The sequence below is a fragment of the Mastacembelus armatus genome, chromosome 12, assembly GCF_900324485.2.
Source record: "Mastacembelus armatus chromosome 12, fMasArm1.2, whole genome shotgun sequence".
NCBI lineage: Eukaryota > Metazoa > Chordata > Actinopteri > Synbranchiformes > Mastacembelidae > Mastacembelus > Mastacembelus armatus.
Window position 1 is genome coordinate 10,692,868 of NC_046644.1, and position 14,294 is coordinate 10,707,161.

The 14,294-nt window shown below is 38.7% G+C and overlaps 1 protein-coding gene across 2 annotated transcripts in view; it reads right to left on the reverse strand.

Moving 5' to 3' along the window:
* Nucleotides 1-2,594, reverse strand: part of sh2d3ca (SH2 domain containing 3Ca) — a 46,184-nt gene extending 43,590 nt beyond the window's left edge. For both annotated transcript variants that reach the window (XM_026296839.2, XM_026296840.2), the window contains exons 1-3: nt 2,386-2,594; nt 984-1,265; nt 324-831 (exon numbers count right to left, since the gene is read on the reverse strand). In XM_026296839.2, the coding sequence (XP_026152624.1) occupies nt 324-831; nt 984-1,265; nt 2,386-2,404 (809 nt within the window). In that variant the 5' untranslated portion in view covers nt 2,405-2,594. The remainder of the gene's footprint in view (nt 1-323; nt 832-983; nt 1,266-2,385) is intronic.
* Nucleotides 2,595-14,294: the final 11,700 nt, after the last annotated feature.

Sequence of the window (14,294 nt, forward strand, 5' to 3'; positions counted from 1 at the left end):
TTTATGAAGCAAAGACAGAATAGTAGTGTAGGAGAAAAAGTCAAATTTGTATCTGACCTTGTTAATAAAACACTGGTCTGTAAAACACATAGAAACCTGATGAATGGGCCTTTTTGTTTTTAGAAGAGATTACAACACAAAAAGTTTCAATGTCAACAATGAATTTTTTTTTTTTTAAAAGTCACATGTTCTTGAATGTAAAATCTATTAAAAACATGGAATAAATAAATGTAAAGTAACATAAAATGGACATGCTCAAATAAATGTACCCTTTAACAGAAGCCTAGTACTTGAATAAATGAATGTGTAAACTTATCACCTACCAGTAAATGCTGTCAGAGGTTTGCTTTTCTTCACCCACCCCTGCAGTCAGCTCTCTGCTCTCTGCTGCTTCCTCAGGTCCGGACTCTAACCCATCGGTCTCCAGAGTCTGAGCCCGATCGTTCCCGTGGCTGAATGGAGGGGATGAAGTTTCTTCAGGGTTCATGTCTGCACCTGCCTTGGCGATCCCTTGCTTGTCACATGTCTCTGGTTGGAGTGCGATGCTTGAGTCACCAGATGGCGACAGATCCTCACAAGCAGATGTGGGCTCAGATGCAGGGGTGGTCTGGGTCTTTGTGACATTGTTCTCTGCTGCATCTGCAGGTTTGGCTTTGGGATCACTTAGAGAGTCTTGACTGTGCACTGTGTCAGTTTTAAGTGCAGCTTCATCCCTAACCACTTTGGGTGAGATGGTTGTGAGCTTCAGGGCCCTTTTTTCTTGGTCCCCTGCAGGTCGCTGGCTTAGACTTCTGCTGATGCCGCTCTTGTCTTTGCTCTTTTTATTGCTCTCTAGAGATGTGAGGAGAGGGCATCATGAATAAACTTAAAAACAGAAGCAAGACGTGGGGAAAAAAAGATAATGAGAGAGGAGTCATGCTTCACTATTTGTAAAAGCAATTGCTGTGCCAAAGCATTCATCACTTAAATGTTTGCTGTTTTACCTTTGGTACTCTTGTCCCTCTTCCTCATCAGCAGCCGTGGCAGCGTGCCCACATGAGTGTAGCTGTCACTGGAGCGGACATAGCTGGCTGTGCGAGGACGAATGGCATCCATGTCATCCAGTGTTGTTTCACCAGCTGAAACCACAGCGTTTGAGGAGGCAGAGCCACAGTCATTGTCGTCAGCAGGTACAGCCCCAGACTTCAGCTGAGAGGACTTGGAGTCAGACTTTTCGGTAGAGCGGCGAAAAGAGAGATTGGTGAGGCTGCCCAACCACTTCAAACCTAGGGAGCAAAGCAGGAATAATTACTTTGAGCTGCAGAACATATTGGAACATCTAGTGAGCTGAAGGATTTTTTTTCTCAGACCAAAAATTAACCAAAAAGTTATAAGGAGAGTGAATACTGGGCTCAAGGGGATTTTTTTGTTTCTTTGTTTTGCATTTTGTAACCACCTATTTGACTTTGTGATAACCAAATATTTCTTCAAGTATTTTTGTCACTGTATATGTAAATCATATACAGTACTGAGAATAATTAATGTTACTTAGAAAGATAAAGATAAACTTTATGAATCCCACAAAGGGGAAGTTCAGCAGCACATAGGGGTCAAAGAAAAAGTTCAAAACTAGGAGAAAGGTGTAAGAGTAAAATAAGAATAAAGAAAATACAAAATAGTGAAAAATTAAAACACAAAAATGTTACAGATTAGCCCTTACATGCATGAGTAATTAAAGCTATAGTCTGAATTTTATTTCCTTTTTTATTACTCTTTATGCTTGAAAATAAAAATAAAAATCTTCACAAAACAGAGAGAAATATATATGTGAAAATTATGAAATAATATTTATAATGTTGTTACTTATGTGTTTATATATTCAAACAAATTCTAACACTGTTCAGCACAAAGCAAAATCCCTCCAAGTCCTAAGCTACTGAGGGTTTCTGGCTTTCCGTTGGCCAACTTTTGTCGCACTTACGATGAATGACCAGTGGGTCACAGAATACTGGATGACACACACACTGTGGCACACTGTGGTGGGTGATATGAAACTACACAATCTCAACCAATGCACATGCAAGAAAACACTTCCACTGTAATGACCACTATGCATGAAAGGGTTAAAATATGATTTATATACATACTGCACAGATATGATATAGCACACCTGCATGCAAATCCATTCATATAAAGGCAGTGGCTATGTAACAAAACAAACTTAAGAAAAGTCTCTAAAAGAGTAAGTGGAGTGTTGCATGTCATAATTAACGCCATGACATTACAGAGCTCACATGGCAGTGGCTGACAGGCAGCACTGGTTAACCCAACAGCTGTGTGTGTAAACATATGAACAAAGTTCAGCTGCTCTCCACAGAGAAACACACAAACACACATGGTACTCACTCAGTTTCCGTATGCTCATGTTGCGGTTGCAGTTTGGGTATAATATCAGCTGCAGGTGTGTGACAGATGGATCATCTGAGACAGTGTGCAGCAAGATAGAGGAAGAAAGTCAGAAACAGTTGAGGATGATTTGTGAAAAACAAGAAACCCTGGAACGAACCACAGTTCCTCACTCTGGGTGAGGTAGTGCATGCAGTTTGCATGTGTGTGTGACAAAAACCTGACAGATGAGTGGCAGCAGCAGAGGCAGGCCCAACCGTGACACTTCCTGTGTGAAGATGGGCGGACCAGTGGAAACAGGAAATGAAAAGACAAGATGAGATGACAAGGGTTGAAACGGTGAGATAAAAATATAAATATGTGAAGTATGAAGTTGCCTTCTGGTTAGGATGAAATCATGTTGATAGAAGTTAGTGATGTAAACTAGGAGGACTATAAAAAAAAAGCTGATTGTTAACTTATCTCCCATTGAAATAAAAAACAGATTAATAACTCATCAAGTGGTAATTTCTAACTACTACCTGTAACCTTTAAAGAAGAAATAAATGTAATCTGCTTGATTCAGTTATTTATTAATTAGGGCAAGTTTCAGTTTGCATTACAGTGTGTGCATCACTGCAGGATGTTGTGCAGGATACCCAGAATTTGAATGTGATTTCTGTGGGTGAAAGTTACACCACCTATTAATGCCTATTGTCTTTTTTTTTTTCTTTGTTCATTGACTTCGGGCACCATCGATGTGCATGTCATTTGCCCTTTCCACAGGATGGAAGTATTACAGTTTCAGCTGCTGTGGGTTTTATATACCAATCTGATAAAAAACCAAACACAAACATGGAGCCTTGGGTTTGAATATTTCACTAAGTGCCAACATACAGTACATACTGGTAGAGAATTTGTAATACGGTGCAAAAATAAGATGAGTTTTTTAATGCTACCTAATTGGAAAGCAAAAGATGACAAATTTGATTTATGTTTATTTATGTTCTGTACTTATTGGTTGTGTTGGGAGGGACTGAAAAGGGACCTATTTGGCTGTCTAGGAATAAAGACTTGTTTGGTTTTTCTATTATGTTCACATGACACACAGTCAGACCTCAGAAAGTTTTTACATAAGATAATTTTTTTAGGTGATTTAAGTATGAAAGTGTATAAAGTGTATTGTTTTCTACCAAACAATCAAGAATATTTTCCTGTGAATTCATTTAAAGAGCTTCTGTTGTTTCTTCTAATGTCATTTGTTGTTTACGGTTTTGTGCAGCATTAGTTAAGATGCTACTGTTTTATAAAATGAAATGATTAGAATACTGTGTTAGTATCAACCGTGTATTTTCACAGGTTTTCACTTCCTGTTGACTTATAGGCAGCAGGCTTTTGCTGAAACACCCTCTGTCTTCCTGTCAATGCCGTACCACATGAGAAAACATAGTTATGAAACTGTAAAACTGTGAACACATAGAACACTGTATAACACATTACATGGCAAAATGAAACAACTGCTCTATAAAATGCAACGGAAAGTGCTGGTAATATTAGCAGTACGATGTTATTATTGTGCAGTCATAAAGAATAGCATTTGGTGATCATTTTCTTCCAGGTTGCCCAGAAGACAGGCCACTTTATTGCTCAGTTTCATCGTGTCAACAAAACTGAAAAACATCTTCTTTATCCAAAGAACAAAAGTCTCTTTAAATGCACACACGTATTTGCAACCAAAAAGCTTTTCATCGTCCAAGTTGTTCAGTGAACATCTCAGCATACCAGAACTAGTCAGAGTTTATCCACACCAACACAGATCACAGTAGTTGTAAGCATGTTTGACCCACACAACTGCTGATTTATCATCCTAATGTTTTGATTGATGCCATCACAACTAAATCCCACATGCACAATCATCATTTTTGCGTTAACTGTTTATTAAGTAAATTAATAGCATTTACTTGTCACAGATCAGGAACCCTTAGTGAATAAAGTCAAAGGGGATTCCCAGAGTCCTTTTGGTGCAGCCTGTGGGTTGAACCAACTAAACACTACTGATGGTAACTGCTTTGTATGGCGATAAATGAAAAAAATGGAGTAAGTGACAAAAAAAAATGGAGTAAGTGACAAACATATACACACACGCATGCAAGCACACGAACACTCATTTTAGACTTTGTGTTCCATCCAGGTTTTCCACAGACGTAATTTGCTGGACTGCGTGTGTGTGTGTGTGTGTGTGTGTGTGTGTGTGTGTGTGTGTGTGTGTGCCTGCAAGTGCTGCTTTAATTTCACCTTGATGAAAAACAAGCTTTCAGTAATTCAGCTCTCCCACTCCTCTTGCGATGACAAATATCAGTCGCTTTGACCCAAGGCCACACTGATACACTCCACCCTGTAAGAGACACAGAGAGCTGAAACCTTGTTTATACAAAAATTGAATGACTGTCATTATGACTCAGGTCCCTCCTGCATGTTTTTTTTATTTTATTTTATTTCAGTACATTTTATTGTAATAAAGCATAAATATTGAGATTTGAATGATGATCCTTCTTTGTCTATCACACATTTTCATAACAGTCACTGAAACATCCAATATTACTTTATGTATTACTTACTCATTTAATGAAGTTTAGCTGTGTTCACTAGTATATTCTTTAACAGACTGCAGTAATAAATGTTGTTCATGCTTATTGGTTCTAATTATTCAGATAATATTGCTAAATACTGAAAGACCAGTGAATTTGAATAGACAATATAAAAGTCCTGCAATCAGGCTAGGAACATAAGAACTATGATTTTAGGATTATTTTTTCTTGCATACTTTATATTCCAAAATATGTCAACATTAATCGTGGTGAGGTGGTGTAACTATTTTGTCTGCTTGTATAATTTAGTTTGTAGTGAAAAACTTTGCAATGGTCTTTTGCCAAACCTTCTCCAGTTAAACCAAATTTGCAAATGTCTGCTCCAGTGTAGCACCCAAACAACACTCTGAACAAATTACCCAGAGCTGTTCACTCCTTTCCGGATGACTTCGCTAAGACATGATATCGCTGCTGTAGCTTAATGTGCAATACACCAGATGGGTCATACCACAATATGTTTATTGCACCAGACCAATGACAAGTGTTGTCACTGCAATTTACTGCGCACACTCTGAAGCCAGACAAAATATGGTTCTTGATGTATAAAAAGCTCTCATTATACAGATGAGTGTCTGCTTTGGGTTATGTTATCTTTTGATTATTATTATTAGTGATGCATTTTTGTTAATGGTGTAGCTAAAAATCCATCCATCCATCCATTTTCTATACCCACTTTTTCCTGAACCAGGGTCACAGGGATCTCCTGGAGCCTATCCCAGATCTCTTTGGGTGAAAGGCAGGGGTACACCCTGGACAGGTCACCAGTCCATCACAGGGCCACATAGAGACAAACAACCTCACACACTCACACTCACTCCTATGGGCAATTTAGAGTCACCAATCAACCTGACATACATGTTTTTGGACTGTGGGAGGAAACCAGAGTACCTGGAGAAAACCCGCACAAGCACAAGAGCATGCAAACTCTACACAGAAAGGCCGGGTTGCAAACCCACGACCTTCTTGCTGTGAGGCAACCGTGCTAACCACTCAGCCACCATGCTGCTCTTAGCTAAAAATTACAGTAATAATAGTGGTTAGTTGTGAGATTCAGTGAGATACATGAAAAACAAACACACAACAGAAAAGAAAAAGGATATGACCCGAGGATAAAAGCTACTATTTAACAGAACACTATATATATATAGTTTTTATTGTTGTGTTGTGCCAAGAGGCTGGAGATATATATATATATAAATGTGTGTGTTCTCTCCCTACAGGTCAAATCTCCAAATGCTGTTTATCTTTTTCTTTACTCTGGGCTCTCTGTTCTGTGTAATTGTAACTACGTCTATGTCTAACCGTAAAATGAAGAGAAGGTGGGAGAGGAAAAGGTCAAGACAGCAGTGTTTCAGGCTGCACTGTCATCAGGTTCTGGTATTGATGTGGCGTCTATTTGTCACAACATAAGGGAGGCTGAGAGCTGAATTATTGAAGCCTTGTTTGTCATTTCAAATTAAAACAGCACACACACATTCATGCTGGCATACACGGATACATCCTTTGCTGTGTTTGTGAGGACCTTGACTTGATGTGTCGCTACTGGATTACATGACATTTGGCATTTATTCTAAAATGGTTATGCCATCAAGACTGGCATTTTGTTCACCAATGGCATTTAAGTTTGTGAGGGCATGTAGTCATATTTTTTGTTAGTGCTGGATTTCTTCCACATCTTTGGTACTTGTTCCTAAATATAAAGATATTATGCACAATCAGTAGGTTTTAAACACTTCTCTGTGGTGTCTATTTGTACTATATTGGCAATGCACACCATGTAATAACTCTTAGTACTACATTTAAGATACAGCACATTTCTAGACACCATCTGCTACTGGAAGAAGGACAAATATTCCTTTTGACACTTGGCCTGTTTTTTATATTCCTTAAAACGTTTCTGCTTCCAGATACTTTAAAGCAGAAGGATCTGTTTAGCCAGGTCTGTCTCACTTCATACCAGACACTTTATTTTGAAGCTCTGATCTTGGATTCTACTGAACACGAGCACTGCATCAGCAAAAAGACCTGCAGTACGAGAGTCTTAACAGTTCTGAGGGGAGTGTGTGTATTTATATTTATACACTATATTTATGGCATTCTGTTAGAAAGCCAACCTGTTCCAGTAACAAGGTGTTAAAGATTGTGTACATTCTCTGTGAAGAGTATAATTGAGTGTGTTTGTCATGAGCTATAGTGAATTCAAACACAGTGTCATCATGTGCTTCAAACAGTAGGGGGCGCCAAAGACAGTTGGATTGCATGTAAAGGAGACAGATGCTGCCTCTATGAAAACAGCAGAAATGAATTAGAGCAAAAAGCTGCAGAACATTAAGAACTTTCATTTAAAGTGTCATTTTAAATTGGTTTATAACTGTGGCTACCGACAACCTTTGTTTTCACTGGCGTAATGAAAGACATCTGTTTCACCCGAATGTAAACCTAAATGTACTTTTACAGATTATTAGATCAAATGAGCCATTGGGGCATTAATTAGGCAAAAAAGCTGCTCATGAACAGCACTAATGGGATTACTGTTAGTGGTCAGAATAATGCACATGCATCTGTTTACCAACAGTACTATAGATCAAACTCAAAGCTCAGTTGTATTGGGGTACTGACTGTAGATTTGTGGTTTGGGTGAGGAAGACTAACAGAAGACGTGTGAATGACTGAATGACTGGCAATGACTGGTGTAGTCAGGGACACTGGAGCTTTGATGTTCATTGAAAGAGTATGTGCTGAAAAATACAAGAAGAGCTGAGAATGCTGTGGCTTACAGGAGCTGTGCCAGCTTTGATTTCTGTCAGCTTGTGTTTCCCTGTAGACCAGGAGGAGGAGAGTCAGCACTCTGAATCTGGATTCTTTAAAATATGGACAGTGGACATAGGAAGTTTTTAATGACGATGTTAAGAGTTTAATTGGACTATGGTGGTACGAGTAAGATACAGAGTGGTATTTTATGTCCACCATCAGTTATTTGAATAGAGCCAGTAAAAATCAGAATATCAATATCTCTTGGTGTTACTTTCTGTGTCATCCCCTTTGTGGTTTGGTAGGGAAGACAAAACGTTTAGATTAGTAATAAAAAATAGAAGGTTTTGTGTGTGCGTGCGTGCGTGCGCGTGTGTAAGTGTGTGTGTGTGAGTGTGCGTGTGTGTGTGTGTGTGACTAATGAATCCAGCAAGCTGAAGGTGACTCTGCTCCACTCTTACAGTAGCACTTTTCTCTGCTGGTCTTGAATCAGGAGGAGTAAACACTCAGTCTACACTGAGAACTGCAATTTATCTGATCATTTGCTGTGCGTCTGTTGGACTTTGTCCTTAGCTGGATATACTTTTGCTGTGCTTCTTATAGTGCTGTTACTACCCACCTACCAGTGCACTGTCAGGAATAGAGTTTTATTCAACTGCTTATATTCATTTTATTAATGTAGACTATAATTTCAGATGAGAAATTCTTGTCTGTCATATTTTGCAGGTCAGACAGAGTTACATAGATGCACTGACTCTGTCCTGGGTTATCTCGCTTCTACTTTTGGCCCCTGAGCAATTTCACTGGAGCAGTCGGGGATTAAGTACTTGAGGGCATTTCAGTGGGAGTTGTTGAACGATGGCGGTTATTCTATTTCACTTCGCTGTCTGATCTTTTTGGCCTGCCAGGCATTTAGGCCACAGGCATTCAATTTATATACTAAAATTGCTTTCCTTCAAATTTAGATTAAGGGAGACATGATCATAGGCCATCTGCTACAAGGAAAACAATATTTTAACTATATCAGTGTAACTCTGGTGTTTGTAATACTGAGGCAATAAAAAAGCTTTGGTACTGTTCCTGTAGTGCAATGTCAGCTCTTAACCACTAGAGGACTAGAAATAACTGAACAGATATATATATATATATATGGGAAAATATCATATAAATATTATATAAATTAAAAAGTATTATTATAAAGCTTGTGTCAGTAGCTTAACGTCATAGCAGAGCTATCAGATCAGATCATCATATTCATAACAACAGTGGGCAGTACAGGTAATCCTGTAATCTATAGTGAACAGACGCTGAAAGCTGGGGTCAGTGGAAAAAACAGCCACACCAAAATCTATCATGTGCAGGCATTATAGTATCTTGCTCCCAGCTCTTAGGATAGTAAACTGTAGCCATAGAATATGTTTTTGTTTCTCAAATGTCACCATAGGGGCTCCATAGAGAGTGGCCTCCCAAGTGAAAAGGTTTAAACAGATGGTACCCTGGCTGAGTAGCACCACAGGCAGGTCCTATGCCTTGCCCTTGTCTGATGACACTCTCACTAAACGAATGAGATAAGATTATCACATCACTCAAAACATTCAAGGAGGGAAGAATAATCTGGATCAAATTCTGGCCAAGTCACAGAGACATGCTGAGTGCTTCATTGTGGCTTAAATCCCCAACCCATCAGCTGAGGCAAAACAGACCAATTTGTATGGTTTTGGCCCAAACACAGAGATTTACTAAAGCAGAGACTGACCAGACCTCACAAAGCTGTTACAAAAATAGCAAAAAACAAATTGTGCTGCTTTTTCTTGCAGCAGGGACACGAAGGACAGGGGCAATCAGCACCATGGACAGTGATGCAGAGAGAAATGTTTGCAGGACTCTAAAAGCTGAGAAAAAACAAGCTACAGCTCACCACTTCCCAACACACTACAAAGCATCATTACTTCCCTAATGTAATATTTATGGAAAATTATTAACAGAATGTAATATTAGTGAGGAGAGAAAGAACAAAAGATAAGATTGTTTTCAAAATGCTACTGACATTTTTTTGGTGGTCATAACATTTAAATAAAAATGATCTTTCATAGGAAAAGTAGAAACTGAGCCAAGCTGCAGCTTTTGTGTAGCTGCTTCAGTGTCATTTTTGTGGTGAAATGGTTTTGCCAAATGCTGTTTCTGGTTTACAGGAAAGTGCTTTTAAAACAGCTCACCAGAATCACAATTTTATCCCATTTTTTACTCCTTTTGTTTTTTATTGTTATATAAATAAAATGTAATGGACTTTTTTCATGTTAGCACACACACTGTAATCACACCTAACACTTCAACTTGTCATAGGCATCAATGGTAAGGATAAATTAAGTCTTTTCTCTGTTGTGAAATTCATGAAACATGTCAGCAGCTCACAAAGCACATTTGCATATTCTGTATTAATCTTCTTCTAGCTGCATACTGGATGATGTGAGCAGACAACCATCACACTTGCGAATCTGTTGTGTGAATCTGGTCCAGGTAAAGACTTCTGAAGGAACGTAAACAGTGAATATTTGATAGTTAAATAGTTGAATAGTTGATAGTTGACAGTTTAAAAGTAAAAAAATATATATAGCATAGGTTTTGAAGCCAAAAAAACAAAACAAAACAAAACAATCCCCTACATGCTGGAATGAAACCAGGTTTATCAAAACTCACACACACACACTCACACACACACACACACACACACACACACACACACACACACACACATAAATGCACTTAGAAAATAATATTGTTCGACCTTGAGTGCCCTTCGCCGCAGCTGACTGAGGGGTGAGGCAGAGAAGGAAAGAATGAGAAAGTAGGCGGGGGGGGGGTATAAAATCATCAATTATTTATAGATCAAATCTAATAAGAGGCAGGAATTTAGATGGGCAGTAAGCATATTGACAGAGAGCTTGACAGATAGAGCCCTTGTGTGCTGCAACGTCACAGCATCATTATACAGAGAAATGAAAGGCAATATGAAATTCTGAATAAAAGATGTTTTATTTACATGCCAATAACATGCATGGAGCTTTAAGTTATTTGTTTTTGGATATTAGGCAGATTGCTGTATGTGACGCATCAGTCGGTTGTGCGTGCCTTTAAAAGAGCATTTGCATTTGATGCTGAAATACAGCAGTGTTAAAAAAAACATTAATTTGACATTTATTCTCTTCTCCTTAAAACCGTTATATATAAACTGCATTTTATATCAATCTTGTTTCTGCTCTTGTCAATTTAATGCCAAAATATGGTTAGGTTTTATTCCAGTTGAAGCTTGTGTGTCACCCTGCTACTGAAAAGTACAATTGATTCATGTTTCCTGGTTAACTTTCATCAGGAATGATTGTAATACTTGAAAAACACAAATTCACAAACACTGCATAACTCTGCACTGAAGCAAACAACACAAGGGAAAGACATTCTCAGTCTCTTGTTTGTACTCTGCTGCCCATATTTGCATACTTATTTGATTTATGGGGTGAGCTGAGCAGCTTTCCAGCTCCTCATTAAGAGAATTTTTATGTCTGCTCATGTGTGAATGTGCTGACAGCTCAAGTAGTGTTCATACAAAGCAAACTAAATGAATCCTCTTTTTTCTGAAGCACCAATAAATAGTCTTGTAATTGGCTCTTCAAAAGACAATTTCTCTGTTCTGTCGTCCTGTATCTGTGATTAGACATTCAATCTCAATTGTAACTAGGCTCACCCTTGTGATATGACAAGAATATATAGATCAAACTTTTAAACCTAAACCAATCAAGAGCCCTGGGAGACTACAACAACCATATAACGTCAGAATTCATTTCTGTTTTCTCTTGTTGAAAACATTTTGCAAAGTAAATTCATTTAATTTACAGTTGATTTGCTCAGTGTCTCAGCAAATAATATCTCAAAACCTCAGCAAATAAAACCAAAAATAGCTGTGCAGCCCCAGTACCACTGGGAAGAGAGTGAGAAGATATGAAAGCAGGGCTTCCTAAAGTTTAAAAAAAAAAACAGTGAACACACTCTATGTAGGCTACTTAATAGTTATACTGTGATTTGTTTGCTGCAATCTAAAAGATTTCTGACTTTCTTATATTTTTACGTAGGTATGTGTGAGGAGTTTTCCCCCACTGAATTAAGTTAAGTTCAAGCCCTGCAGTTCAAGGCCTTCAGGGATGTGCAATCACGCTGATGAATCTCTGCACTGAAGCTCATCCACGCTGTGAAAATACAGCCAGCAACAACATCCTCTCCTCAGTGGCATGCCCTTTCTCTTTATCTCTTCACAGTGTAATGCTCGAATGAATGTTAAGAAGAACTATAGTGTCAGGAGAGAAAATGCTGTGAATAAAGAAAGGGGTTATCCATGAGGCTGGTACTCTTTAGAAGTGGTTCTTCTGAAAGGTGATCTCAGTGAGCGCAAATTCTGCTGAGACATGAAAACCTGTGATATGACAAAAGCTCAAAGATGCATAAAAGATTTAGCCAATCTGTGTGTGTGTGTGTGTGTGTGTTGTAAGATTTCCTGAGTGCAGCTACATTTGACAGTGTCTGATTCCCATATATTATGGCAGATCAGTAAAATTCATATGTGACATGTTCCGTGAGGTCACAGCAGTGAGAATCACTGACCAGAGGCATACGTGAGAATCTCGAGTGCTCCTCTGGTTTGACTTCATGGTAGACGTGAAGTCTGGACGTGTCCAATTAGGTCACAGACATATCCTAGTGAAGCAAAGGCAAAAAGAAACTCATGGTAAAAAAAAAAAAAGTAGGGGGTGGTTGACAGACACAGGCTGAGAGAAGAAAATAGCTTTCTAAATACATGACCTCTGAACATGCCCTTGCCCTTGGCATAACCTCCCATCCTGATCTGCTAGAGAAAGCCTGTCCTTAAGCCCTTCCCACTTCAGCTTTCATGTCAGATCCATCCTGACAAGAGCAAAGAGCATCTGAAACACTGGTCATGGGCTGCTTCCTCTAATGATATCCCAGTTGTCTGCCTGCTAAACTGTGTGTGCAACCCTGACAAGTGATTTGATTCATTACTTGATCTTAGTATTCATGGAAAAGTGTGTTCATTTTATGCTTTTCTCATATGTGCTTTATTTAACTTACCACATTCAGTGTGCCTGCAGGATTTTGACTAATGTACACACCTTTGAATAATTATATTAACGTATTAGCAGTGGTGTACCCTACTGTCTGTATATGCAGATAGTATACTGTACCATACTGTACTGTAGTATACTATACTGTACAGAGTAGCGTACAGCATCTTTGTGTTCAAGTCTCATAATCTGACACACAGTCACAACAAACACACACGCCAGAATACATCAGGACTCCAATAAGATGAATCCTGCCAACCACACACAGGAGAGAAGCAGGCGTAGTGGGGCCTCAGGTACTTGGTTTCATAGAAGAGGCTGCTAATCCTGCTGATCCTTCCCTTCTCCTCTCCTTTTTCACACCCACACCCACCAGCCCTCCACACCCTGCACTTTTCTCTTCACTGCTCCATTTGTTAACTGGAGGCCATGTTGCTCCCACAACACACAATCTCATTTTCACATCTACACATTTTTTTTCCCTCCTAGTCTAATCACCTGTTTTGTTTTTTTTAAATTTGAACTTCAGCTACATTTCAAGCTCTTCCTTCATTATGAGAAACCTGAAGAATGCTCTGGACTGGATATGAACACAGTATAATCAAGTAAGGTTCTTCAGCACCTGAAGACACCCTTTTCATGCATGAGAGACTAATAGGTTCGAAGACAGATAAGATTAATAAAAATAAAAAATCAGTGTAGTAGTCTTGGGTTATTTGGAAGTAGTGATGTAGTGATGTTATATGTCGACTTGACCATATTTCACACTGTTCTGAAGTGTAAATAAAAAATGGGGTTTATTCTGCATCATTATACTCCATTAAACTTCCCAATGCCTCTCTGAATTATGTTTCTCACAATTTTGTAATCTTATACCCATCCTCCTTCCCTCTTGAGGAACATTAGAATGTGTTCACTCCCAAACAAAACAGCCGGCAGTATCTAATACTGGGTAATTTACTGACGCTCCCTCTTCCTTCTCACCAGCTCCTTTATGTCAATTATTGTTTATTGCACTGTGACACAAGAGTTTTACGAGACAAATGCTGGAAAGTTCTCACTGACTGATCGGCTGGTTCACATAAACCATTGAATGGGAAGTGGTCATGTTCAGGACCTTGAAATTTAGCTTGAAACCTAGAAATAGATAAGATAAGATGAGAGGAGAGGAGAGGAGAGGAGAGGAGAGGAGAGGAGAGGAGAGGAGAGGAGAGGAGAGGAGAGGAGAGGAGATGAGATGAGATGAGATGAGATGAGATGAGAGGAGATAAGATAAGATAAGATAAGATAAGAAAAGATAGGATAGGATAACATAACTCTTCATTTAAAAGGGAAATTTTCAAAAATCAGGTAAATATTAATTGTATTTAAGTAGTATTAAGTAATAAAATGCTATCACCCT